Source organism: Anarrhichthys ocellatus, unplaced genomic scaffold (assembly GCF_004355925.1).
Source record: "Anarrhichthys ocellatus isolate YVR2014 unplaced genomic scaffold, GSC_Weel_1.0 scaffold39, whole genome shotgun sequence".
Lineage (NCBI taxonomy): Eukaryota > Metazoa > Chordata > Actinopteri > Perciformes > Anarhichadidae > Anarrhichthys > Anarrhichthys ocellatus.
The window spans coordinates 3,345,192-3,370,661 of record NW_022280069.1 but is presented as its reverse complement, the minus strand read 5'-3'; the positions used below and the strand labels follow the sequence as shown (position 1 = coordinate 3,370,661).

Genomic DNA, 25,470 nt, shown 5'->3' with positions numbered 1-25,470 from the left:
TTTTTGGTAGATTTTTTTATTTTACTGACGCTCTCATCAAACATTAACCTACTTTACCAAAGAGTCCTCAAGAGGAATAGTTTATATTTTAATCATATTTGGTTTTTTTTTTTAAATGGAGACGATAGATTATACTGTACCTGTCCATTAAATATGAAGCTACAGCCAGCTGCTGGTTAGCTAAGCTAGGTCAGCTAACATAATTCACCTAAAGTTCGCTACATAACATGTCTCATCTGTTTAACCCGCACTAAAAGCTGAAACGTAAAAACGCCAAGTCGTGGTTTTACAAATGGACAGAGCCAGGTTTCCCTTCTGTATGCTAAGCTAACTGGCTGCTGCCTTTAACTTTAATATCTAGTGACTTTTAGAAAGTTAATCAGAATATATTGAACTATTTCTGTAAAAGCTGCTAACAAAATAACATCAGTAATATGGGTGTATCAATATATTGACTGACAGATTTACTGTCTAAACTCTGAAAGGCCTCTTCATCCTGGAAAACATCGACTCCTTTTAATCTCTTAAATGCTGCTGTTCTACTCGTCGTTCATCAACAGAAACCCCTGTTATGTTTAAGCATTGTTTAAACTCACAGAACTTCTGAATCCTTCCAAAACTACCAAATATGTGACAAAAATCCGAAAGAAATTCAAACAGTACCGGAATATTTACGTTACACTGTAGCGAATATAAACTGTTTTCATAAAGCATCATAGAGCTGAAAGAAGCCGATGTTAAACACTGTACATCATGCAATAGGGTCAACTTTAACGGCAATATCTGGGTCTATTAGGGTGATTTCCTGCAATTTTATTGGATGATCATAATGTAATTTAAAAGTACAGTTGAAGACTGCAAAGTAGGCATTTACTGGATAGCAACATTTTCAAACACTATTTTTGTCAGCCTTGGCCTTTAGAAACCCAGAGATGCGAAACACCTCAAGCAAGGTCAGAATAAAGTCAAGAAGAGCGCAGTGTTGGGTTACAAATGAGTCATTTTTATTTTTTTAGTGCAACATCACAACAAACAATTTTCACATGAGGTATTCAAAGGGATTTTTCTTTAGTTGTTGATACAAAATGTCCCACCATGATTGACGTTTAAAGTGTTGTGTATCTTTTTTTTTTCAAAGCCTTTGGTTGGTTAGCCACATTCATTAGTAAGTCTAACACATGGACAAGAATGGCACGATAAAGCATGGTGGGTCGAGTCCGAGCTGAGGAAACTCAGACTCAGTCAAATATAATATTTCCCTCAACTCGTCCCCGTTTAAAGCTTTTTGTATGGATTTAATTAATTCCTACTTACAACAGTGGGATCGAACAGTATTTCAACTACACTAAACATTTTGGAAAAAACAGGGGTTTGAAGGGGTGGCTTACAAATGTGGAAAAATAGCTTCTGTCTCCTCCGACCTTTTTTATTTTTTGGATGAGAGCTTGATTTTTGGGCTTTTCTGTTACAGCAAGTCACATGATTCTAAGTTTTCGGAGAGAAAAAAAACAAGGAATAGGCAACGTTGATTACAGCAAGATCCTCCTTGCTTGGATTGTCACCTCCCTTCTTTTTTTTGGTCTTGAGAATGATTTTATTTATATACAGAACATGTATCGATGGGACACTCTAGCATACTGGACTTAAGCTTCGGCTGGACGGGGGCCTTGTTCGGCTCCTGTTACGGATTGATTCCAGCACATTTGGTTTGGAGTAAAAGGCATGAAGAAGAGACGGATGGACAGACAAGATAGATAGATAGATAGATAGATAGACAGACACCCTGACAGGATGGATTCTTTGGTTAAGGAATATCTTTGCCACACAACATCTCACACAGTTGAGGTAGATGGGTAAAGTCTTCATGTACACATGGGGGGGGGGGGAAGACAGGGTAACACTGGGGTTTACAGAGTCAAAAGACTTCCATCTGAAGACACTGCCTCATGTCAGTTTCTCAGTTCCAGCTCAACATGATACTGTTTTATGCAACATAAATAATCAGCACGCGGAACCCCACTGGTGCTTTTTTGAATCCTCTGAGTGCTACGATAGCTCTGATAGGGAACTGCTAAAACTACCCATGATACATCACCGTTCAGCAGTCACCCTTCAATCTTTGGTTGTTGTTGTTTTTTTTGGTTTAAACATTTTCAAAAAAAGAGATTTTTTTTGTTTTTTTGGTCTTTTTTATTCTGAAAGTAAACATTAGCTTTCAGTTCTGCTATTTCATTATTTAACGTTCCCCTCAGAATTGCTCTTCCAACGGCCTCTGCTGCCAGACTTGTTTTTCTAGGGTCCAGTTCCTAGAAAAGCCACCAGGGGGCGATGCTGATTCACTCCTCCCTCCCTCTCGCCTCCTGTCTGCACAGAGAGGGAAGAGCTTCCCCGCTTGACACGGAGCAGAAGGCTCAATACAAAAAGCTCTGTCTCCATTTTAGGCTCCCAGTCAGAGAGACAAAGAGAAACCTGAAAGGTGTCACCTCCGCTTTGATACGATGACAGTGGCGTGCAGGGGTCGGCAGAGGAGCCTCAAAGCTCTTTTATTTTTTTCATTTCCCCCCCTGTACAGACTCCACCGCACACCCCCACCATCGCCCCCCCTTTGCTCTCAGCATGCTTACAATTGTTGCTCATTAAAATTTAATTCAGCTCTATGCCCCACTACTCCAACACCTCCTTTTCCTCGAACAGCCCCCCTCCCACCTCTCCTACACACACACACACACACACACACACACACACCACTACCACCATCCTCATTCTGGATGATTCAGCCTCCTCTCTGATCTCCCCCCGCCCCCTTTGAATGCCCCCTAAAGCCCACAGGTCTGGCCAAGAGCGGACCCCAGACCAGATACCCAGAGAGGAGACGGGATGAAAAAAGCCTCCTCTTTGAAGTCCGCGGAAAAGTCGATGGCCTCTTTCATGACCGCCCGTCTTTCAAGTGCACGCTGTGAAGGGGGCCCCGGCAATCCGCCCCCTTCCAACGTTAAAGACAGAGAAAGAGAGAGAGAGAGAGAGGGTGGAAAACAGCCAAGCTAACCTCCCCAGTCTTTGGTAGCATTTACACAGAGAGTCTGTTTTTCTCCTAATTTAGGCGTCTACAACACAAAATGCTGGAAAATCAAATCACTTGTGCCTGTGGAAGCTAAGTTGAACCTAAACAACCCTAACGGACCAGGAATGAACTCCAAGAACCCCAGATGATCAGGAAATTAATCCTAACGCTCTTGTAGGGCCCCAAAAGCCTTGCAACATAATCACAGAGCCCTGCAAGATGAGGATCAAACTCTTAGACCCTTAGAAGTTCAGACAGACAAAACCAAGAAACATAAGAGGCCTCACAACCAAATCAGAGTCCATAAAAGATGAGGAACGAAGCAAAACAACCCAAGAAGGCCAAGCTCTAAGACCTTTAGAACCCAGGGAACTAAAACCCAAGATCCACAGAAGATGAGGAACACACTTTAAGAACCCCAAAGGTCCAGGGACAAACCCTAAAACCATTAGAACCTAGGAACCAAAGATCCAAGACCCCCAGAAGATGAGGAGCACACTTTAAGAACCCCAAAAGTCCAGGTACAAACCCTAAAACCATTAGAACCCAGGAACCAAAAGTCCAAGATCCCCAGAAGATGAGGCGCACACCGTAAGAACCCCAAAGGTCCAGGAACGAACCCTAAGAACCCTGTTGGAACTGAGACAACTGGGCATGTGGAGGACGGTGAGATCACACTGAGTTGGACATAGACAGGAGTGTCTGCACTGCATTGGGGAGGGGGGGCAGGTGAGGGGGATGGGGGGGTGGCACTCAATGGTGGCTTCAGACGGCTTTAAGTGGGTCCTCAGACACTTTACACTCTCCGCCAGATGGCATTGCTCTGAACACAACTTTACGAGCAACCTGTGAACCTATGGGATGCCACATCATCATCGTTATTATTGTTATTATTCATAGCATTAATTCTAAATATTATCACAACATTCAAACAAGCTTTGGCCTTGGCGTTAAGAGCTGACCGCAGAGACATTTGCAAGAGTAAAGAAATCCCCATTATTCTACAAAAAAGAAAGCAAAAAAAAAAACGAAAAACAAAGGCCAGGCCTTAAAGATAGAGAGAGATACGCAACATCACTGGGTGGGTCGGGCTGAATCGGGGTGGGATCAGGTTGGGATCGGGTACTGGGTTCAGGGATTCAGGCCGTACATTCAGGGAGGCAATGTTAATCTTTGGTATTACGATGGGATTCTACAGCTAAAAGTGCCCATCAGAAAAAGTCTTCAGTTTCACACAGACATACAGAGCATTGTTAAATAAATACTTACAGTATATAGATAGCATAAATAAATAACCAAATAAATAGAGGAAAGAAATAAAGGGAAAACAATAAATACACAAATTCAGTAATAAATACATTGATCAGATCAGCAATTGCATTTGAGACGTTCTTGGTTTGATTTAACGATCGGCTATAAGGAGGCATGTTAAAGCCGTTCCTTTGTGGACCAAAAAAATGACCTTGTACATCAGCAGGGCTGAAACAAACTGCCCCACACCTCCATCGTGTTTCTATAAATAGAGCGATGTGCTTGAAATCTGTACAAAAAGGGCTGAAAGAATCACATTCCTCCATTTTCTAGACATCTGTAAAAAAAAAAAAAAAAAAAGGAGAAGAGGTTTCGTGATGGAGCAGAGGTGTGTACAGTTATTTGGAAATGAGTGGAAAAACAAATACTACAATGTCACTATACATTGTGTCGGGTGTAGCTCTTCCCCACGGAGCATTTGTGTTCAAAGGTTGTTTTTCTTCTTCCTTTTTTTTTTTTTTTGGCTTGATTTTTGAGTCAAAAAAAATGGCTGTGGAGCTTTCGATTGGAAGCTCAGTCAGAGTCTTAAAGCTAGACAGTTGCACCGACAAGTCCGTTTCTGCATCCCTCCTTTGTGTTTATTGATCCGGTCCTGGCGTACGGCGAGCTGCGCCGCGGTTCCCCCTCTCGAGAACTCTGATTCATTCGAGGCGGGACCATCTTTCGCGAAACACAGGGGAACGGGCTCTCCCGTTTGAGGGGTATAATGATTGACGGCTGGGAGTCACGGACGCTACATAACCCCCCCTGATAATTCCAGGCTCCCGAAAACGTGGAACTACGGCGTACAGTCCTGGGAACCATCACCATGGTAACACATGCTAAGAAAGGAGAATTAGGTTCTTCGGGAAAAAACAGAAAAAACAGAAAACTGGGTTAAAAAAGAATAAAAAGCCTTTTTCTTCCTCTTTCACCTTGATTCTTGAGGAAAAAACAGGACCATAAGGACATCGGGGGAGTATTAACGTCTTTGGATGATGGTGAACACTTTTGATTAAGAAGATATACGATGGAGCTCGCCATGCGTGAGCAAACGCCACCTCTTGATTCTTCACGTTTGGAGAGACGACTATAGATTAGAAGGTACACCAAAATATGCTTCCTCCTGATTTGTAATACCCTCATTATCTCTAATCTAGATAATCAAAATAATGCAATGAGACGGCGTCTATGTGAGGGTGTGACTCTGTCTTTGAGTCAAATCATCTTTGCACCCTCGACTATACAAGCAGGACCTCGCATCCTGCGGTCGTATCACTCTGGGTATCGCCCCCCTTTTATTTCAAGGGAGCGATCAACTTTGGTTTGGGAAAAACAAAAAGCTTCATCTTCATAAAATCATCTATAACAGCTCGGCTCTGTCGCTCCTTCTGATAACGAGGAGGACATTTATGACGGCTGATCTCTGCCTAGACCAGTCTATGTGCCCCCCTTGCTCCCTTTCGGCGCCCCTCCCCACCGCCCCTCCTTGGCGGTCCGTCATCATGCCGTGCTGCAGGACACGGCCGAGGAGGAGACGCTGGAGCCCGAGGAACCCGTGGAGGAGGGACGGCCCTCGTCCGCCCACTTGTTGACGTTGCGTCGGCGGGCGTTCATGAAGAAGTTGCTGACGGTGGAGAGCTCCAGGCCCAGCTGCTGGGAGATGGTGATCTGCAGCTCTTTGGTCGGGCGGTGGTTCTCCCTGAAGATGGCCAAGAGGGTGCGGCGCTGCAGGTCCGTGAACACCAGCCGGGTGCGCTTCGGGCCCTGGTTTCGCTCCAGCTTGCTCTGCTCCTGCTCCTTCCGCTTGCAGGCTGCAACCAGATGGATAAAAGATGAATTTAAAAAAAGGAAAAAGGAAAAAGGTTGGCTAACAGAGCGGCTGGCTAACTAGGACAAATGGATTAAGAGGAGGGAAAGTGGATTTGTTGAAAGAAAACAGATTAGCTCAGCAACTTTGATTAGTTAAAAGAGATGAATCAGCAACTTGTTTCATTGTGCAGTAAAGGAATCAAGATGTTCAACCTATCACATCCTATTAACAGTGAGCTGCTGGAGGCTGCTGGGAAAAAATCACTTCATTCAGGCCAAAGCTCTTCATGGTTTTCATTACACTCTTCCTCCTGGAGAACAGTGTGTTTCTTTACATGTGTTTGGCCTCAAGACAAAGTGCAGAATCTGGTGTTGTCATCCACTGACAATGTCTTCCAAACAGAATAATCACATCCAAACACACAAACAGATGCACAACAACGCTCTCATCTTGCAAAAGTACTGACGAACCCAATGGAAATTACTTTCAGACAAAAAGCGTTTTTCTTTTGCTGCGATGTCATTTCTGCGGCTTATTTGTCGTTAAATCTATTACAAAATGATGGATTCTGGCTTTTCACTCGTCCATGTCTGTTTTACATTTGAAACTGCAATCTACACCAAAGAAAAACAGCAGATACATGAATTTACAGATTAGTCCGGCACTACTCAACCACTCAAAACGATGACTTTAAATTCAACTGATCAGTAAAGTTGTCGGACTCTGCCTTACTTAAGATCCTGTATTTCTGTATCTTTTTCACACCACAGAGGATATATTATCCGAGTGTCGAAGTTGGCCATATTCAAACTTTTAAAGTGGTGATAGAGGTGATGAAGTCTTCTGGTAATTAGTTTATTAATCCCAGTCTTGCTTACACCAACCGCAACACAAGGTCTGGGTTAAACACCACTGTAGCTGCAGCAACCCGTCCAATTATATAATCAATATTTCCTCAGGAAAAAGTCTGAAATTTAAGAAGCACAAAAAAAAAAAGAGAGAAAAGAGTTCAAGTGAGGAAGGAGAAAATAGCCCGATGTGTGTGGGTTGAGCTCAGATTCCATTTTGAGAATCAGACGAGCATTTTGAATTCAGGCTGCATGTTCCTCTCTGCATATCCATCGCTGAACCTTTCACCTCCAACGCGCTGTAATTCTGTATTTACAGGAAACACGACACCAACCTCTGCCTTTGTGTACCGAGCCAACTTCCCCTCCCCTTCCTCCCCTCCTCTTCCTCCCCTCCTCTCTTTCTCTGTCCATCTCCTACCTCTACCTCTCTTCCCTTTCCCTTAGTGGACACTTCAACATCATTAGTTTCTCATGAAAGTCATTTACATGTGGCAGCAGTGAGTGAGTAATAATCACTTTAGGGGGGAACTAATTTATTTTCTATTAAAGGCAGGTTACGTCAGGGGTGAGTGAAACAAGCAGAGTCGGCATTGCCCAGGGTGTTTAGAAGCCTTAAGTGGACTAAAACATATTTGGGGGGGGGGAGTCGTGCAATTACCTAAATGCACACTTTTAAGAGGTCTCAATCAGCACTGTGCGGTTGAGCGACTGTTTTGCTGATGGTATCAAATGTGTTTCTAAGTGTAAGCACTGGTGTATGTGCAGACAGCACAACGGGGCATGCACATTCACACCAACGCACAAATACAAACACACACACACGCACGCACACACACACGCAAAGGGGGGACCAGTGGACTGGTGCTGGACCTTTGTTGAGTACAGGCCTGGAAGTCTGGAATCTGAACAAAAAGTGTATTTTCTTTCTGTTTTGCTGCATATAAATAATGTTTTCAATATTAAAAATAGAGCCGCAACGATTACTCTAGTAATCGATTCGTCCTTGATTAATTAAGCAATTATTTTATGCAAAAGTGTCAGAAAATGCTGTTTTCAGCCTCTCAAATATGGAGATTTCCTGCTTTTTTATTTCATGTGTTTTATATCATATTAAAAATTAATATGTTTTGGTTTTGGACTGACATTTGATGACATCACCCTGGACTTTGAGAAACTGGGAAGGTAATTTCCCACTTATTGCTGACATGCTATTTTATCAATTCATCGAGAAAATAATTGCTAGTTGCCGCCCTAATTTAAACTATTTTTCTATTTAGTGTCCATGATTTCTGACATGCCAAAAAAAGTCATTTTTGTTTAGGAAAAGAGTCTTGAATGTTATATTTTCTCAGGAGAGATTATTCAAACCTGTTTCCGACACAAATACTTGTTTTTTACAGAAAGTTTCCAGAAATCAACTTCTGTATTTTGGAACAAGACATGAAAAAGGCAGAACGCAGCAAAGGAACCACGAAAAACTATACCTTACTTTATAGAAAATGTCTGCAACAAGCTGCTTTCTGGAGGAATCTTGCTGCACAGGCAGATTTCTGTATGTTCATGGTTCTCTTATTATTGAACAAAATGATCTGATTAGATGAAAAAATCAGCGCGAAGCAATAACCTTGAAATCCCATATTTCCAACCCCAACACACACACACACACACAGTCGCCATCAAACTCCCTCATGCTACAGACATACATTATATAAACCAAAGCTGCTGCCTTTTTTTCCTCTCAAAAACAGCGCTGACTCGATCGATTGATTGGCTTACATCTTCCCATTGAGAAACATCTCACGCAGCGAGGGATGATGTTGACTGTATGACCGGCTCTTCACTCCTCAAACTCACAGCGGCAAATTTCTCTCATTAGCAGAAGCGCTTGAGAAATAAGTGTGACCTTACTGCCGTCTTTTCCAGACGAGTGCCATCACAACAGCAGCATCAGTTGCCGGGTGGGGAGCCGTGTGTGTGTGAGTGTGTGTGTGAGTGTGTGTGTGTGTGTGTGAGTGTGTGTGTGCGGCCGCGTTGGACTTTGATTGCTCTGACATCCAGCTGAGTTTCTGAAACTTAAGTACTCAACTGGACATGAATAAATCTGTGGGTGATTTCCCCGTCCTCTCCCCCTGGAATCATTATCTGAAGGAAATGTTTTGACTCGGGGATGCACCCTTGTCAGCTCCAGATTACAGGTGCCTGTTAGCTTTCGGGCCCCCAGAGCTCGTTTGCATTTCTGAGAGTTATCGAACCACGTCTCATTAAAATCTGAACAGGCCAAGATGTCAGCGGCATGTCAATATCACTACAAGTGAAATTTTTCTTAATTTTTTTATTTTTCACCAAATGCTACATTTTTCATGGGCGTTACACCATTCCACCACGTCAATATTTCTGGGGTTGGGTGTTGGGAGGTGGGCTGCAGCTGTGGACGGTATATACAGCGGTGCACTCTCAGCTCATGTAGTAATGAAAGGGATGACATGATGGTGCTGGCTGGCTCGCTTGTAGCGTGGATTTATGGCTTGTTGGAGTCGGGGTGTCCTGCCGCTCTCCTCCTCCATCCTCAGCCTCAGCCTCAGCCTCAGCCTCCCTTTCTGACCATCATAACGCCGACCATTAAGTAAATGCTTCCTTATGCTGTAATCATGTGTAAAAGGCGTACAATTACCATGCTATAAATCCCCGGCGCTGGGGCTACTCCTGGAGACATAAATATTCCCCTATAGGCTTCTTATGATCGTGGGAACGGCCCCTAATCATGATGTATGCCCCTGTCTCGTGTTGCTGAAACGTGATCGAAAGCCCTTTCCCTACCCCCCGGCATCTCAACCTACACCCCCCCCCCTCCCAACCAGAACAGCCCCCATCCTCCACCCTCCACCCTCAACACCCCCCACCCTGCAGCCCCCAGCCCACCCCCTGCTGATTTCTTGGGCCAGGGGCTGATAGAAATTATTGATTAAATCTGTGCAGCTCAGACTCCTCGACCCACAGAGGCTGGTTAACCCCTCCAGCGCCGGAGTGGGGGGAGCTGCAAGAGCTAGATATAAAAAAAAGAAAACAAAAAAAAACCAACAACCCTGTTTGTTAGGTGTATGCCACGTCGGCCTGTTTGCAAATCCCTGCTATGCAAATGGAATCGGCTTTGACCTTTGAGCCTCGCTAGCAGAATGTGAACTGTACGCAGCGAGAGGTGGACGAGGCTCTGTGGCTTTCATTACTGTGGGGGTGGTGCAGGCGCTGGAGCCGACACGTAAACCGCATTGACCTTTCTTATTCATTTAGACCTTTAGTCAAGGGCTTCGGCCATCATCTTTAAAGTTATAGTCTCTGATCCCCCCCACCCCACCCCATCCCAACCCTCCTTGACTTTAAGTGTCCGAGCATGGCTGTGTGGTCTTTATCCTGCCTTCTTCTCCGACTAAATCCTGATTGCCTCCTCCACAGCGTGAGGTTGGGCGAGAGATGCATCTCATATACAGCGCAGTAATCCATACAGTACACACACACACAAGCAAGATACTGCGGATAAATCCGAGGGACCACCTCCTCCGTGTTTAGCAAAACGTCTTATTTGGAAGAAAAAAAAAGACAAAATGGCAGCAGCTACATTTCCAAAATTACTGAGCACCCGGACACGGAGAGCTCCGCAGCCCCGCCGTACATCACAGGCATGGTTATGGAAATAACACAGCACCGCTGGCTGACACTGAGGGGCCTTCTATGTATTTAAGCGAGTGCTGCATTAAGGAGGATCATCTTAAAACGTGAGGCGTGAAGCAGAGAGCACTTGAGCTATCTTCAGACTGGGGAGCGCAGGGCACCACGCATTCTAATTCCAGTCTCGATTCGCCGATGCGGCCGAGGTGTGTGTGGGCAAGGCGTGCTGCTCTTTCCCATGGAAATCAATAGAGGCTTGTAATTAAACAAAAGGGGGTTGGCCAGAAGGGGGATGGAGAGGTGGGGGGGAAACAACAACCCCCTTCGGAAAGTAGGTTATGTAGAAAAAGTGCCGAGCTGTCCAAATTGTGGCTTTGCCAAGAACTAAATATGCAATTTCAGAGTGTGTGGGAGCAGCATTGTCAAACATTTGCACACTTCTCTGTGTACGGGACTTTAATTTTTTATGAGCCCGATTGATCGGCTGCTCGGACTCCGGAGCGCCGACTCGTTAAAAAAAATAATGTTTGTGTTTCTGAAAGACGAGGAAACAAAAGATGCTGCAAAACGAAGACAGAATGATTTGGTGATTAGAGAACAAAAAAATCTGCTCAAATAGGAACAAAGAGCTGTTTTTTATCACGAGGAAGATTACGTTGTTTTATTTGTATGTGACAGTAAGAGGCCCTTTGCATACAAAGCATTCACACACGTCGCGGGATTAGATTCATCAACAGCAAACATTTCTGTCAAATTGCAGAGCAAAAAAAAACAAACAGATAACTCGTCTTTAGATAAGAGGTTTGGGTGCGACGTACACATGTGCTCTCAGAGCCGAACAATCAAAGATCAATAATTGTGAGGGGATTGCAAGAGTGCACAATCATTACCTATGAACTCCATTGTGTTGTTGGGCTTAATCAGCGGAGCTGCTGACAGAGAGCAAAAACGCAGTGATCAACTGGGCAGGCTCACACACACGTCCTCCTCACAGACCCCCGCAGTGAGCACACCACTTGCAGACACACACACACACGCACACACACTCGTCTGTGCTCGTCTCACATTACTGTGTTCACTTGGATCTCTTTCTGTGCTCCGTGTATCAGATGGGCCCTCGGTCCCTGTGGAGGGACAACACTGTAACGCGGCACTGTACAGCGTGTGCTGTCGTGTCTTCCATCCACATCCCCAAAGAATATTAAATGTCAGGCAGCAGATTACAATGTGCCTTTCAAAAAAGAAAAATCTTTACCCTGTGAAATCTGAATAAATACTACTAGGCTCGCAACCAAAGGTTTTTCCTTCATTTCTTTAGTATTTTTTTCCAAATATTCCTTTAACTAAAGTTTATAAAATGTCAGAAAATTTAGAAAAATTCAGAGTGAAATCTTCAAATTGTTTTTGTCTGACCAACAGTCCAAAAACTCAAAACAAAATGTATTTAATTTGCAAATAATATAAAACAAAAAGGCAGTAAATTCTCACATTTGAGAAGCATTAAGTGACTTTTTTTGATAATCAAAATAGTCAATTAATTTTCTCTCCCTGCACTGATCGATCTCCAGTTGAGCAATAACCTCTTGTTTTTCCAGATATGAAGACTCTCACGAACCTGCGAGCAGGACAACATTCGTATTTAGCCTCGCGGTAATTGCCCTCGGTGACGACGTTAATAAAAGACGTCTGGCAGAAGCTCAAGCCTCATTTGCATCAGCTGCCTTGCCAAACTCAACTTCAGCCGCACACCGGGCCGACATAAATCACTGCTCGGATTAATCAATCGCTCCAGAGTGGCATATCTGCACAAATTATTTTGTGGGCTTCAAAAGCGATTAAATTGCCAACCGTTGCTCGCGCTGATCTTCATGGTTCATTTAAGAGGAGGGCAAATGTCTGTGGCTTTTTTTCTCTTTTTTTTTTTATTGTAGCTACTGTACAAATCAATAAGAGCTGTTTGGGAGCAAAGTAAACAAAGGAATGGCACATATGGCCCTCTCTGGCTCAAACTGTCCTCAATGTGCTGCTAAGTTCTCATTGTCCATGCTGTTTGAGACAATAGACAAACCAGTGGTGCATTCACAGTGGCGTGAAGAGGAGGTAACATCAGTATGATGCTTTAGCTTTTCCTCATGTCTCGACCTGAGCTGCATACTGATTGCTGGAGAGGAGATTTTTTTTTGTGTGTGTATGTGTTTGGAAGACATGGAGAAGGAAGGTGTTTGGGGAAAAGAAGGAGAGAAAGAGTGTGTCTGTTTGTTGTTGTGGTTTCTGTATACGGTTGTGTGTGTGTGTGTGTGTGTGTGTGTGTGTGTGTGTGTGTGTGAGAGAGGCAGATAGAGAGCAAAGCCAGATCTTACCCTCCAGCCGGAGCGAGGCCATTCTTTGAAACTCGGGCTCCTGCAGCCAGCGGGACATCCTCTTAAAGGTCTCGCGGCCGGACTTGAGCTTGCCCCAGGGCTTGGGGTTCCTCAGGAGGTCAGACAGCGTGCCCTGTGACCTACACAGAACCCTCTCGGCGAAGATGGCCTGGGGGATGCTGTACCTCTTCAGCTCGGTGATGATCCTCTGGGCCACGTCTCTGGTGTTGATCTCCTCCCCGCCGCCGCCGCCCTGCGAGCCCGGCAGCATGCCCTCGCCGGGCGAGGACATGGCGGACGACGAGGAGTGCAGGTGCTCGCCCATCTTGGAGGCCTGCTGGCTTGGGTGATGGTGGGGCTGGTAGTGCTGGCTGTAGATGTGAGGGTGGTGGCCTGGGGCGTGCTGGTGAGCCTCCATCTTGTTCAGCTGATGCCCCACAGACACGTCGCCTCCGCCCAGGCCCGGTGGCGACATCTCGCGGCCAAAATCTGACGTTCGGCAGAAGAGGCTTCCCCCGTGGACGTCGTAGCCGGCGTGGAGCATCTGGCCGCCGTTGCCGTTGGGGCTGTTCCCCAAGCTGCCGTAGCCGTGCATGGAGGAGGCCAGGCCCGAACCCGTGGACGGGGGCGACAGGCTCTGGGACATGGCCAGGTCCTTGCCGTATGGGTTGTAGAAGTTGGTGCCGAGGCCCCGGTCCTCGCGCATGAGGGTGAAGCTGCCGATGACGTTGCTGACGGGGAGGCAGGGGTGGTGGTGGTGGTGGTGGTGATGGAACTTGTCGTCGAAGGGCTGCAAGGGGGTCAGGGTGGTGTAGGTGCTGCCGGAGCTGGACGGGGAGTCGCCGCTGTAGCCCAGTGCCGACATGGAGTGGTCGAAGCCCGACGGACGAGGCTCGGGCTCCAGGGACATGGAGGGACCCCCGAGGGAGGGCCTCGGGAAGGCAGCCGAGAGGTCCCGCGAGTGCAGCATGGCCCTGCCGTCCTGGCTGTGGGCCAGATCGGGGTGACCGTGGAGGGACATCTCCCCTAGACTCCCATCCATCTTCAAAAGCTCGACAAATAAACGTGTATTTATTGCACCCACCCCCCCTCCCCCCTTGTGTCGTTGCTCTCCTCTTCTTGTTATTGTTGTTCAGCAGCCGGGCTAACAGTCTGGAAGGTCTCTCATTACACCAGACTATGGATTTATTGATTTGTGAATTAATTGATTTCCGGGCTTATGGGGTGTCTAATTAATTATCTGATAACGTTAAGTACTGTCTTCAAACTCCCTCAAACTCCCAGAAAACGAGTTTGCGAATTGCATCAGGAGCTTAAACTGTGATTTTATTCTCACTTGTGCATCAGCGCTGGGCTTTCTCTCTCTCTTGTGTCTCTTTGGTGCTCAGCTGCGTTCCTCCCTCGGCAGAAGCCTCGCTTTTTGTGCCTGCTGTTGAGACAAGAAAGGTGCTGTTACTCCGGCTGCATTTTAAACTTTAACGGTCACAGAGAAGGGGAAAAAAACAGCCGAATAACGTTTCGTGTCATCGGCCTCAAACGCCAATTAACACTGGTGCATCCCAGACAACAACAATAACAGAAGAATTTAGAGATATTCCACCTCACGCGAGGAAACACGGACCGTTAATCACTTCGACCTAATCTCATCTCATTTTAAAGATGGGATTTTTTTTCCTTCTTATGCAAAGTTATGAATACAGAAGTAGCGCGCATGCGAAGCGCCGGACATTAAGGTGCGTATTAGGGTGCGTATTTACGCCACATGCAATGAATCTCAACGATGCGATAACTAACTAGCAAACACGATGGTGATCCAGAGACACACACACACACACACAAAAACCTCGACATGTGTAGATGTAGAGCTCCGTAATCCTACCTTTTTATGATCCACTTCTCAGAGCGCGTCCGCGGCCGTTGTCCGTCCTGTGCATGTCTCCGATTGTGTCGCCGAGCAGCCCTGCAGATTCACACAATTGGTCCGCTGCGCGCCCCGGGGTGCTACATTCACCGAAACCAGAGTGCAAAAAAAAAAAAAAACATCTGCGGTTACAGGCGAAAATCTATGTTTCTCTCGCGCGCGCTCTTCGGTCCCGATTCTCGGGTCTTTGTTTTCCACTCCAAAAAATCTCCGGGTCTAGCCTCGTGTGTGTGTGTGTTTTTTTCTTGCTCTACACTAGCAGCTCTCCTCTTTTTCTTTCATTATCTCGTGAGATTTTCCTCCTCCCTCCCTCCCTCTGCCTGCCACTTCATCGATCTCACCACCAACTCTTTCTCCTTCTCCTCCTCCTCCCCCTTGCTCACATTGACTCTCCGCTTTCAGTGCGTCACGGCCTTAAAAATCTGACAGATGTGCGATGAAATTCCTACTCCAATTAACCCTTTCTCTCCCGGGGGGAGGGGGGAGGAGGAGGGAGGGGTGACGGATGGGGGGGTGGAGGTGGAGATGCTCCCTTTCTCATAACCCCACAGGTTAAGCCTCCTTCAGCTGATTGCATGCACAATTTATGAATTATGTGCGCACATCCTGGTCATTGTGCTGCGCTCGACTGTTTATTGGATCTGATCAATGGAGGTTTCACGAGCTGCGACTAATGTCGTTTTGTTCTTTTTTTATGTAACAAGTGAAGCTGTAGCAGCTCATTGTCACTGTGAAGAACGTGGAGATGGAATGATAATATAAACATTTCGGGGTGTTTCTTCTATTATTATGATTTTTATTATTAGTAGAATTCTGCACTAACTTTTATTTTTATTTCTGTTTTTTAATATCAGTGCAGGACTAGACTGGAAGGCCCTGAGGTGATTAATAAATGAATTAAGGGTGAATATTATGTAAATCGCCTCACTGACTTATTGACTCGGAAAAAAAAATCTATCCATTTGCACTCTGCTGTGCGCCATCTCCACACCAGACCACGTCCCGTGTTCAGACATTCTATTTTTGTATTTATTTCTAGTTTTTCTGACTCCGCTTGTGCAACCTTTCAGGAATAAATGCTGTCAAGTGACGTTCGTGTTTAGCCCAGCTCTTAATCAGCACTCAGCACGCGCCTCCATTCACTCAAGCAGCCAGCTCTTCAGTCTGGAAAGTCCCTCAACAAGATCAATGCAACCCCCCCCCCCCCCTCAAAAGACCCTTGACCTGCTGCTGCATCAGCGTGCACGCGCAAGAGCGTCCAATGACTGTAATTGCGTGTCAATTTAGCGTGCCATATGTGGGCTGTATACGCTTGGATTTGTGTCCGTGTGTCATGCACGTGTGTGATCACAAATCCGCCTATGAGAGCTTACATGCATGCGTGCATGCAGGCCTGCACTTGTGTGCGCGTTTGCTTGTTGTATGCGCGCATTCACGTGATATTAGTGTCCATGTTTGTGTGCGTGTGTGTGTGTGTGTGTGTGTGTGTGCGGGTGCTGGCGCCCGTGTGTGTATGTAAGAAGCATAAATATACATCTGGTCAGTGTTGGTCAGGCCTGCGCGTTCATGTTTGAGCGCGCACGCTGGAGCCAGAGAAAAAACACACAGACAAGACAGAAGCAGGGAGGCAGAGCGCATACTAATCATATCTGTCTGTCAGTTTAATTTTCAGAGATGAGCAGTTCTGGCGTTTGGAAAACAGCGGAGCGGGTTGCGCGGTGTGGGACCGCCGGCTTCCCGGAGCAGATGCTGCCCTATCGATCCGCCCCGCGCGCATGCAGCCAGCACAGAGGGATAGCGAGTATAGCTGGAGGTAAAATGGTCAATGGCTACAGAGAGAAAATAAAAAAAAGGTCCTTTTCGAGGTCGGGGTGAAAGTTCACCTTCTGTGGCTGGAAAATCCGAGAAGGAAGGCTGACACCAGAGCTGCAAGGGCCCCCCAACTTTCTGCGGCCCTGAAGAGAAACCGAAGCAGAGGGGCGTTCAGGGTCTGGGTTTGTCCAGCCAAGAGACACTTATAGGTCTAATCTAATACTGGAAGAAGAAAAAAAATCCTACATCCCCTGCGTAGTGCGGAGTTATGATTAAAATGCATATTCCCAAAACTGGTGATTTTTGACTCTAGGTCTCAGATCGCCCAGACCATTTCCATTTGAAGCCCTCTCATCCGGAGCCACTGTCCTCACACTGAGAGCAGCGCGATCAGCAACATTACAACCAAAACATTTACATTTCAGCCATGTAGCTGATGCTCTCAGAGGGACAGACCTCCATCAGTAACACAGGCAATAAATAAACCCAGGGACACTCACATTTTTAGACATTTAGCCGCAGCTCTCATTACAAAGAGACTTTCAATGTGTGTCCAATAAGCTTTTAATCTAAAGCCAATATCGAGCGTGTTTTAGATTTTAACCATTTAGCTGATGCGTTCATCCTGAGGGACGTGCATCAAATCCCGCATCGCCAATATTACAAGCGGCCAATAGCGAGGAGGTCAGGGGTCAGATGGCATTGCTGTGACCGTAAAATGACCACGCAACTGCGCTGGAAAATAAACAGCATATAAGCCAAAGAGAGATGCAGAGAAGGGGGTTTATCTTCTGGTGTTGCAGTGGGGAAAAAGAAGGTGGGAGGAGAGCAATGGCTGCTCTGAAGCTCTGAAGCCTGCGAATGAAGAGGCACTCGTCGAGATTCATAAATTCATATTTTATAAGCAGAAAATAGAAAATAAATAAGCAGAAGCGGGGAGTTTTCTGCAGCGATGGACGTGCTGTGCATGCTCGCCCCCCAAAGAAAAGGCCTGCTAAGCTGCCCGAGCTGCAGCAGCAACAGGACGGAGGAGAAATACACAGTGCGACATTATTCATGTGCTTTTACACTCGCTCCCCCAAATCTGCTGTTTAATCACCGAGTAAACGTGATCACTTATTGGCAAATGATAATGGATGGAGCGCACGCGCGGGGTTTGCAGTTTTGAATGAGATATTGACTCTCTTGTTTGCAGCGACGAAAAAAAAAAACGGGGGAGAAAGAATCTAAATGACGGTGTTTTATTTTTTATTGCAGCGTCAATCAGAGAAGAAGAATCTCACGTGAATGATTAAAAGAGGAACCAAACAGCGTCCTTCTGTTTCTCAGGACCTGACTTGTGTCAAGCTGTAATATAATTATAATTATGTAATAATCACATATATGCTAACTTGCAGACTGATGCTGCTGTTGTTGTTCCTGCTGCAGGGTTTTGATTCTGACTCTAAATGAGCCGTTTTGTTTTCATCTAATCTGGATATCCCATGCATTATTTAATCACACACACACACGCACACTCACACTCACACTCACACACACACGCACACACACACTCTGTAATGTCTGGTAAACTTGACACCTGAAACTGAAATCCTGCATGTTCACACTGCTTTTCTGCCTCTGCAGTGTGTTATACACACATATATAATACAGTACATAATACATAGAAAACACAGGGTCATTCTACACATTATTTATTGTCATATAATAATAATAATAACAATAATAATACGACAGAATGTTTGGGACAGTCAGTATGTTCATCTTTTATTTTGAAAAGGAAACAAAAAGTTGACGCTGGTAAAAACAAAAAATCACAAGAAGTTATTCAACACTTTGCGAAACAAACTATTGAAACAAACAACTAAAAACAACCTTCAGAATGAATGCATCTTCATAACAAAGTGGCATGTATTGGTTGCTCACTACTGTAGTTCATTGTAATGTCATCACGGTACCTGCTGTAGCTTTAAGCCTCTATAACTAGCAGCGTGCCGGATGTGAGAAAGTGATTTCTGAATCTAAACTGAATTAATTTCAGTGAAGTTTTCGTGATAACTTTTGGTAAATATGTGAGGCAGCCTATCAGTTCTCTCCGTGACGCAAAACGCTCCAGATACAACACCGAGAGAAACAGGGAAACACAACGTCGACATTTCCTTTTTTAACTTCCTCCACCTGTTCGTGTGCGCGCGCACATCTGTCCTGTCCACGAGGTAATTATTAAAGAATGTAAATGTCATTTCTGCTTTTTAGAAGTCATCAAATTAGATATTTCTTATTAAACTTCAGAATCAATTTCATTTCCAAGCAGAAGTCAATAGAAACTCCAGTTTCTCGCAGTGTCTCTAAAGTTGTATTTATTTATTTATTGACTCTGTTTAATACATTACATTACATTACATGACGCTTTTATCCAAAGTGTATGAATTCAACATATTCAACAGAACTCGTCACCGGAAGTCATAAGTGCATCTCCTTTTTTAAACAAGCATCTGAGAGCATGAACCAGAGCCAATAGTAAAGTTGGCTTCTCAGCTGGTGTTCAGTGAGCGATATTTTATTCTCTGTTTTTAAAATAAAAGTTCTACAGCAGCAAACTTCACAGTGAAGATTTAGAGATGCAATAAAACTTTATATGTGCAGCTGCAGGTGTGAAGTTAAACTCCACAGAAATATGAGCATTACACATTCTCTTTAACTCTTATGAAATCTATTAAATACCTGTATGACAATATAACAGTCGTTATTACCATAACAATAATAATAACAATAATTTTATTTTTATTATAGCTTTATTTAGAAGACAATGTTGAAAGTGACTCAGCACTTAAATCCATATTTTATCGCCACAAAATAGTTGATATATTCTTAAAAAACAAAATAAAACAGTGAACCTGTACCATGCATTTGTAAATTCTATATACACCACATATACCTGAATCAATTATCTAAATAAATATATAAATATATTTCGATTGAAAAACCAAAAAGAAAATATATTAATCTAAATGAATTCCTTTTTGCATCAATTAACATTTAAACACGAATCTAATGTGAAATAAACACTTTTACAATATGATATAATGCTGCTGTGTAATTGTGACACTCTTCTGTTTTTCACTCCCTTTTTTATTTCCCCTCTCATCCCTAACCAATCGATAAAATCAATTATTACCACGTGACCTGGCGTTACTCAGATCGCAATGTAATAATCGATAACTGAATTAATTTGACCGGATTAGATCTGAAAGAAAAAAATAACCAATAATAATAGTAATAATAGTAATAATAGAGATTATTGACTCCAACATTGAGGCTCACATTAACCTGCAGGACGGATTCTGTGCAACATAAACATTGATGATCATCTGATCTGTTGTGCAACATAAAGAATATAATTATTAACATGTTTTTCTCTTTATTTTGAAAGAGCTTGATGTGAACACGTGACCTGCAGGCCTTCGGTTTATCTGCATTAGCAGCGCGTGGCCTGCTGCACAAACACACACCTGAGTATATTTCTCAGAACACACTGATGACCAATAGCAGCTCCTTCTTTTTAACTTCACACTTCATGTTATAGTCAAGCACCATTTTATATTATTTGAATTTTCTCCTATATTCACAAAAAAAGCCAGATAAAGATATGAAATGAAATAACACGCACTCAGAATATGATCTGTGCCTCCATCAGGTCGGACATGTAGAAATACTACAGTGATAATCACATTATTTCGGTGGATTATTTGCAGGTTTAGTTGCAGTAATGATCGCGTGCACGCCGTGATGTGGAACTTGACTTCGCAGCGTGAATAATGTTATTATCGATCATATCTAGATTAATGCAAATGCGCTCGTTTAATTCACTGGATTCGCCTCCTGTGCAGATGAGCCAATAACGCGATACAGCGAGTACTGGAGGGGGGGGGCACAACACAACTACTAAAAACTAGTTTCACCTGCAGGAATCAAACCTCACATGAGAGGAAACTTAAATATTTAGTTGACTTTTTTGTTTTAGTTTTCTTTGGAATAAATTAAATTGTCTAAACATATTGCTGCAGGGATATTTTTTCTCTTTTAGAAAAAATGAAAGCTTCTATTTTATTATTTATTATTAGTTCTTCATTTAGAATATAGTGTGTGTGGTGTGTGTGTGTGTGTGTGTGTGTGTGTGTGAGCGCGCGCGTCTGGTATGAGCGCGCGCCAGTATCGATCCGTGCATTTTAAACAGCCTCCCATTTGCCCTACAACTATGTTTCATATAAAATGTAAATATCTCCCTTTATAATTGGCCCCGCATTCTTTATGCAAATGAAATTATGTGGTGGCTCGAGCCGCGCGAGGAAAGGAAGAGTGTTTAATTTATGCAAAATGGAGCTCAAGGGGGGGTGCAAAGGTCGATAAGTTTATTTCTTCTCTGTCGTCTCTCACTCTCTCAGCTCGGAGTCAGTGCTCATTAGAAGTTTGTTAAAAGTTCAACGATTAGCGGAGGAGTATGTATACACTTTTACAGGTGTGGTTTGTTTTAGGGGATTTAAATGTGAACATTTAGATGTCAATTCCTCAGTGACACATTTTCTGCACGTTCACAGTCTGTTAAACCAGCAGGAATTATGCTTTTATTTCCCTCAGCTTATATGGAGGATTGTTTGCTACATTTTTGTTTTATTTGGCCTCTTTTTGTACCGATACAATATTAATTTTTAACTCTCCAATAATTCATGAACTCCAATGATTGAAAGCACTGTGACTGATTCATCTATTTTAATTTTCTGAGGTGTTAAGTGAAGACCAACATGCTGCCGCATGACGACCATGAATATAATTAGCATAACGGTTTGATTTCAGATCTCTGAGACACATAATGTGTTTGAGAAAAGTCACTTATCTGAGTATCTATTTCAAATAAGTAAGTGAGCAAGTGGATAAACAGAAAAGTAAGTGACTTACAGTCTCAATTGGAAAACTTTTTCTAGTTTTCCCCGTTTTCTGATTTAATTCTGTGAAACACGAGCAGAGTGAGACATCTCTTGAGCTGATATCCCATTCAAACGCATTAAACTCATGAAACTCTCAATGCACCCCGGCCTTCACACTGCTTCATCACCACATTGAACACAGCAGGAGTTTGTGGAACTGCCACCAAATTACACAGCAAACATGCACACGCCGCCTGTAACTCTACTCTCAGGTAAGACGCCATGCAGCATATGTCAGCTTTCTGCTCTGATTCTGCAGCCTAAATGTCCCTCCTCCTCTACCATGCAGAAAACATCAACATGCAAACACACCCACTCAAGCGCTTCCACACAAACATACAAATAAACAAGTCTGCATCTTCCCGCATCCTCTCCCTCCCTCCCTCCATCTTGCCCTCCACACCTTCCGGTCCCTCTCAGAATAAAAAGAAGAAAAAAAGGCCTTTCTCGGAAAACCTTGGCGTGCATCTCAAGAAATCCCTCGCCGCACGCTGCTTAACATGGTCACTCGCTGATAAAAGCACAGTTTAAAAAGCCTCCTGCATATTGATCACACAAACACACACACACCGAGCTATTTTCTGCTACGATAATGCATGCGTTTGCCTTGGCCTGTCAGCCTCACGGCGTGTGTGTGTGTGTTTAAGTGAAAGTGAAGGTGTGTGTGTGTGTGTAAATGTGTGTGTCTCACAGCCGTACAGTGTGTGTCAGTCTCTCCAGCCAGTCAGCCAGTGTAACTCGGTGTGGGGATCAAAGGAAGCAGTGTTTCTCTCTTTTTCCTTCCTTGGTTTTCCAGTCAGGTTGCCCCCCCCCCCCCGCCCCCCCTTTGCATCCACCCCCCTCTTCCTCCTCCTCCTCTTCTCTTGCATCTTGCTTCCCTCTCTCCTCCTCTTCCCAATCATTCCCCTGGTTTTCCTTCCCCGGTTCGGCTGTTAAATCCACTCTGCATCCCTTTTTCTCTTCCTCCGCCGCGGCTGCTGCTTTCCTCTCCGTCCGTCCGTCCGAGGCGAGGAGAGGAGTGTGTGTGCAGCCTCATCTGCCTCCCTTTCACTCCCTTCTCTCTCTCTCACTCTCTCTCTCCCTTCTCTCTTTAATCAGCATGTTAATAAGAAAGGTAACTAATCAATACATTCAATGGCCTGGCTTGGCGATTGATACCATCTCCATCCACCTCCCCCTCGCTCTCCACTGCTAAACACACACACAGAGTGACACACACACACACAAATAAACAGCTAGAGGACTGTCTTGGGTGCAGAGGCCTTCAGTGGTAATTTAGTCAAGTCACTTTATTTCGAAAGCACATTTTTAAACATCTGCCCAGTGGGAACAAGCCAAACAGCGATGTAGAACACACGGTGGTGAGTGGTGACGCAGGTCCAAATACAGAGCAATAAAAACGGCCTTTGGAGGCCTCACTCAAAGGTGTCAAATGTGGGGGTCGGCCTCATATATGGAGGCTCTGTTTGCAGGTTTGATTCCCTTTGCGTGTCCCTTTCGCAGTGTGACCTCAACAGTAAAACAGCAGCATTAGACGTTTGTTCAGATGCCTAAAAACCACCTCTTGTTTCCCAGACAAGGACTTCTTGTGGCCATGCAAACTATGACGGAGGCAAAGGTGGAAGTACTGGAGGTCGGTGTTGGTCTCAAGACCACTTTTAAAGGTCTCGGCCGCAGACAAAGAGAACTCTGGATTTTATTTGAGGACCACACCTGCGGGAACTGATTTATTTGTTTACATCATTACTGTTATTTTACATAAAACAAACACATAAATTCACGTCTGCAATATTTGTTGCAGCTTTGGTGGCAGCAGATCGTATAAAACATTTCTGTCATTTGCAACAGTTTTTAAAGGCATTTCTTGTCGGTATGTGTATATGTGTTTGAGGACCTTTCTGACTCGACTTAGAGGAGGCTTGAGGGTTTAAAAGGTCAGAGATGAATGAAGAGGTCATTGAATGCCTAAAAACCAAACTGTAACATTTTAAAATCAATACCACACTGGAAGCAAATTAAGAGAAGCCAGCGGAGGGGTAATGGTTTATTTCTTTTTGGTGCCGGTGAGAAGCCAAGCAGGGACTAACACCAATACGTAGAAGGAGCACAGCATATGTAGGGCATGGATGACTTTCTCCAGATCTCGGGACCAGAGGAAAGACTCGATTTTGGAAACTGTATAAAACTGGATCGAACCGTCAAAACTGATTTGCTTCTCAGAGACGAGATCAGAATAAAAAAACGACACCAAGGTTTTTGGCAGAAGATGCTCAGCCAGGATTTTTATTTACCGTCCTGGTTGAGTCATCGGAGCGACACCTAACAAGTTAGTACTTTTGCTCTCTTCCCTTTTTTTCTCCACTTTCTTTCTCCAGCAATCCAGGTCCTAAAATCCTCCCATTTGAAAGAAATGTCGGTTGCCAGTTGCTGTTAAAGGTATGTTGATATTTGGCCAGGGAGGTCCATGCAGCCCTTTAGGGCGCGAGAGGGGTTGGAGTCGCAGGGGAAGGGAATATTTAAGAGCTGAATACTCGCACAGCTTAGGGCTGCAAACAGAGAAACATCTCGCCTTGGACCAAAGCAAACATCCACTTCTATCTCCCTGTCTCTCTCTCTCTCTCTCTCCCCTCCCCACCCAAACCACCCCCCAATATTATTAATAGATAGGAGGGAGGAAAATACACAAGCGCACACTGAGACACATAAGTCCTCCCTCCTCGGGATATGGAACTCCAACAGACATGAAAACGCTCAGGCTCCTTGTGAGGAGGACATGAGAGGCATGGCACAGGATAAAGGGAAATCCTTCATACAGGAATAACACAAGCAACAGCCGGAATGCAAGGTGGCCTTTCAGGGCCGACTGGATGGGTTTCTCCCCGTGACCCTCAACCACACACACACACACACACACACACACAAAACCTCCCACCCCCGTCTGTGCTGCTTTTTTTGTGCCTTCTGGTAACTTCTCTCTCAGTGCACAGCTTACAGTGTGATGTAGATCCTTTTACATTTGTCTCCCAGTTTATATCCCCCCCGCCTCCTCCTCCTCCTCCTCCTGCTTCTTCTTCTTTTCTCTTGCCCTCCGTATCATTTTTCACTCGCACAGTGGAACAATCGATATGTAGAAAAGCGTTACGGTATCATGTATCATTGTGGAATATGTGATATAGATTATGGCCAGTTCATGTTTACAGTATTTCTCTTTTGTACGGGTTTCGGATCGCGGATGGTTCGTGAGACGCCTGCGAGCTTCAGATTGAAGGGTTTCTCTGGTCGACCATTAAAACAAGAAGATTATATGAGTAAAAATAATTTTATTTTATGACGAGAGGTCTTGTCATGAGTCATACTTTAATAAAAAGAGCTGTAAAATGTTCAGCTTGCATACCTGACTCGAGGTGTCCTTTTTATAAACTTGTAGATATGTCATTTATAAGAATAAAGCACTTTACTTCATGCACCGCATTTCTCTTTACAATGAGAACAAATAGATGAACAATCTCCTTACAGACCCTCAGAACTCATATGTATTTTGTCTGAACTTTGGCAATCATTTCTTGACCTCTTGTGTGATTTAGTAAATTGTACATTTGAGTAAATTGCTTTTTTTCCGTGATGAGAACGGCGGTGTGTGTTGTTTTTTTTACTGTGATTGTAAAAAAACACAATATCCCTCATCTTCAAATTTAAGCAATTTGTTTTGGACAA

The 25,470-nt window shown here is 44.3% G+C and overlaps 1 protein-coding gene across 3 annotated transcripts; it reads right to left on the bottom strand.

The window, feature by feature from the left end:
- Positions 1-982: 982 nt before the first annotated feature.
- On the bottom strand, positions 983-22,527 carry onecutl (one cut domain, family member, like). 3 transcript variants are annotated; one of them, XM_031867540.1, is made up of 4 exons: positions 22,456-22,527; positions 14,918-15,039; positions 13,039-14,467; positions 983-6,165 (listed from the first exon to the last, which is right to left on the bottom strand). In XM_031867540.1, exons 3-4 carry the CDS (start codon positions 14,078-14,080, stop codon positions 5,855-5,857), a joined length of 1,353 nt encoding a protein of 450 aa, XP_031723400.1. In that variant the 5' UTR covers positions 14,081-14,467; positions 14,918-15,039; positions 22,456-22,527; the 3' UTR covers positions 983-5,854. The 3 variants fall into 3 exon arrangements, with proteins under 3 accessions (XP_031723400.1, XP_031723399.1, XP_031723401.1); XM_031867539.1 differs by lacking the exon at positions 22,456-22,527 and having other exon boundaries at positions 14,918-15,230; XM_031867541.1 differs by lacking the exons at positions 14,918-15,039; positions 22,456-22,527 and having other exon boundaries at positions 13,039-14,837.
- Between the last annotated feature and the right edge of the window lie 2,943 nt (positions 22,528-25,470).